The sequence below is a fragment of the Lathyrus oleraceus genome, chromosome 1, assembly GCF_024323335.1.
Source record: "Lathyrus oleraceus cultivar Zhongwan6 chromosome 1, CAAS_Psat_ZW6_1.0, whole genome shotgun sequence".
Taxonomy (NCBI): Eukaryota; Viridiplantae; Streptophyta; class Magnoliopsida; order Fabales; family Fabaceae; genus Lathyrus; species Lathyrus oleraceus.
In genome coordinates, this window is record NC_066579.1 from 345,845,251 (window position 1) to 345,848,078 (window position 2,828).

The window sequence follows — 2,828 nt, forward strand, 5'->3', positions numbered from 1 at the left end:
TTATGATTTGTCACACCTCGACCATGAATTTCCTCTTCCATGACCTCTTGTTGCTTGTGGATTCCAACTTCTTTCTCCATTGTTAGAGTAGTTGTTGTAACTGCCTCTTCTTTCTCCTTCATGTCCTCGTCCACGCCCACGATCTTGGCCACAACCTCGTCCTCTTTGGCTCTTGTAATTCGCATAATTTGCTTCCTTTATGTTGAGTTGTAGTAGTTGCTCCATAGCCTCATTTTGTTTAATTTTTCTCTTTTGTTTTTCTTTGTATGCTTGTAAGGAACCCATGAGTTGCTCAATAGTCATGGTCTTTAAATCCCTGTTTTCTTCAATGTTAGTAACAATGAAGTCAAAACTTGGATTTAAAATGCGAAGTATTTTCTCCATGACTTTCACCTCATCAACATCTTCGCCATTTCTTTTAAGTTGATTGACAACAGCCAATACTCGAGAAAAATAATCAGAAATTGACTCAGACTCTTCCATAAATAAACGTTCAAAATCACCTCTAAGAGTTTGAAGACGAATCTTTTTCACCTGTTCCACTCCTTTGTTGCAAGTTTGAAGTTTGTCCCGTGCTTCTTTGGCCGCCGTTGCATTGGAGATCTTCTCAAATGTATCTTCATCCACCGATTGATAAATGAGGAATAGAGCTTTCTTGTCTCTCTTTCTTGACTCCTTCAATGTCTCCTCTACACCTTGGCTTAGCGATGCTTCATCTTGCTCATTGAAGCCTTTCTCAATGATATCCCACACATCTTGAGCTCCTAGTAACGCCTTCATCTTGATACTCCAATTGTCATAGTTGTTCTTTGTGAGCATCGGCATTTGAAAAGGGAAACCTCCATTCGCCATCTTTTTTAGGACCTTGAAGCTCTGATACCATTTTGTTGGAAATAAACCCTTTTTGTGTTTAGGAAAAGTGTGTGGGAATATTAGAGGCTTGAATAGAAACTTGGTAGGTAGGAGAATTATTTATGGAAGAGAGAATTTTGTATTTTTGCTTGATACAAAAGTGTAGAATTACATCTCTATTTATAGTACTCTAAGGAGAACTCTAGACACATTAATTATAGAGAGTTCTCAACTCTAGACACTCAAATAGTATTCTAGAAAATATTACAATCTTAATAAATATTTAGACACTCCAAATACTACAAGTCTTTTCTAGAAACATTACCCAAAATAAACTAAGCCCAAAAATCAAATAATAAGATTAGACCCAAGTCAAGTTTAATATTTCAACAGTTTCGTGGGTGGAGCTGTCAGCGAGGGAGGAGATTCTGACTCAAATCTTTTTTACTTTTTTGGTGGCTCAAGCGTGTCATTTTTGCGGTGATGTGGTCTGGTGAAGGTGAGAGTGGATTGACGGAAAGAAGTGAAGGGAAAACGACAACGAGGGTTGGTTGTTGGTGGCGAGATCGATGGAAATCATAATTTTGCCATGATGGTTGTTTGAGGTGGATTCAATGGTTGAGGTTAGATTGTGTTGATGGAGATCGAAGAAGATGTAATGGGAAAAGAGATGGAAGGTAGTGGTGAAGAAAAAGAAAGAGGGAATTTGTGGGTGGAAAAGAGAAGAGGAAAAATGTTGTTGTTGTAGCGGGGTATTCATTACCATTAGACATATTGACTAAATCCAAGGTAAACCATACAAGTCGAGTCGCCACCACACTTCTATTTATCCAAAGGAATGGTTAGAAAGCGAACAAAAACCTAATAGTTTTAACGAATTAAAAAATAGTAAAAATGTCAGAGATCGGGGTAAGGGGGTTGGTTATGCAATGGGAAGGTTTTAAGCACCCAAAACATCCTAGGTACTCCTACGGAGCCCTTTTCACACTTGTTGTAAGGTTGGTATTTTGTGAAAATTTGTTTGTGCAAACATGATTGAAGAGATGAGAAGAGAATATACAAGTTATTTACAATTTTGTGTTTGGATGGATAAACCCATTGCCTACGTACCATCTTAAAAAAATGATTAGGATCAAAACCTCGTAGTTCGGGGTAAAAATCTCAAAGCAAGTTGGTGAATTTATTGATCCAAAAGCCTTAAAGGTCTTTTGTTATCCAAGGGAGAAAACTCAACCTAAAACCACAAATCCACCATGTGAGGATAGCTTCAACATGCTAGTGAGGGGTTAACCCTATAATAAGCATGTAAGACTCATTATCCATCACTAAGGATATAGGTGAGTATTACATCTACCTCAAGGATAACTCAAACCTAATAGCTAAAGGTTATGAAAAGTTTTTGATAAGAAAGTGGCCATTGAAACCACAAAAGCAATTGAATGAGTTATATTTACCAATGAAAAGTATTTACAAAATATGGTCAAAGTTGACTTAAAGATTCAATTTAAAATAAGTGTTATGAAAAGGAGGTTTGAAAATTAAAAGCATAATGCTTAGGTTTCTAATGTTTTAAAACAAGTGTTAAATGTTTGCACAAAAGTTTTGGCTTGGGTTAGAGTGGAGGGAAGAAGAAGAATGACTAAAGTCCTAATTATACAAGAGATGAAGGATAAGAAACAAGACCACAAATGGAGTTCCTCTCTTGAGATGATATTGATGATCCAAGTAGCTCCCATCCTTTGGAATAATCAAGCAAATAAGTGTATACTTAAGCAATCAATCAAGCAAGCAAAGCTCTTAGGAATCTTCCAATAGCTCTTGTATCTTTCTCTTTGAAGCACATGACAATGGTTCTTCAATTTGGCTCAAATAGGATTCCCTAGCACAAAAGCACACTGTAGCACCTCAAATTTGCACCTCCCATTTTGTACATTCATTTCATATTAGGTCATTAACATTACATAGTCCACTGCATA

General features: G+C 36.7%; 1 protein-coding gene across 1 annotated transcript; it reads right to left on the reverse strand.

Moving 5' to 3' along the window:
* On the reverse strand, positions 1-852 carry LOC127106078 (uncharacterized). Its single transcript, XM_051043363.1, has one exon. The coding sequence runs from the start codon at positions 850-852 to the stop codon at positions 1-3; it is 852 nt and encodes a 283-aa protein (XP_050899320.1).
* Between the last annotated feature and the right edge of the window lie 1,976 nt (positions 853-2,828).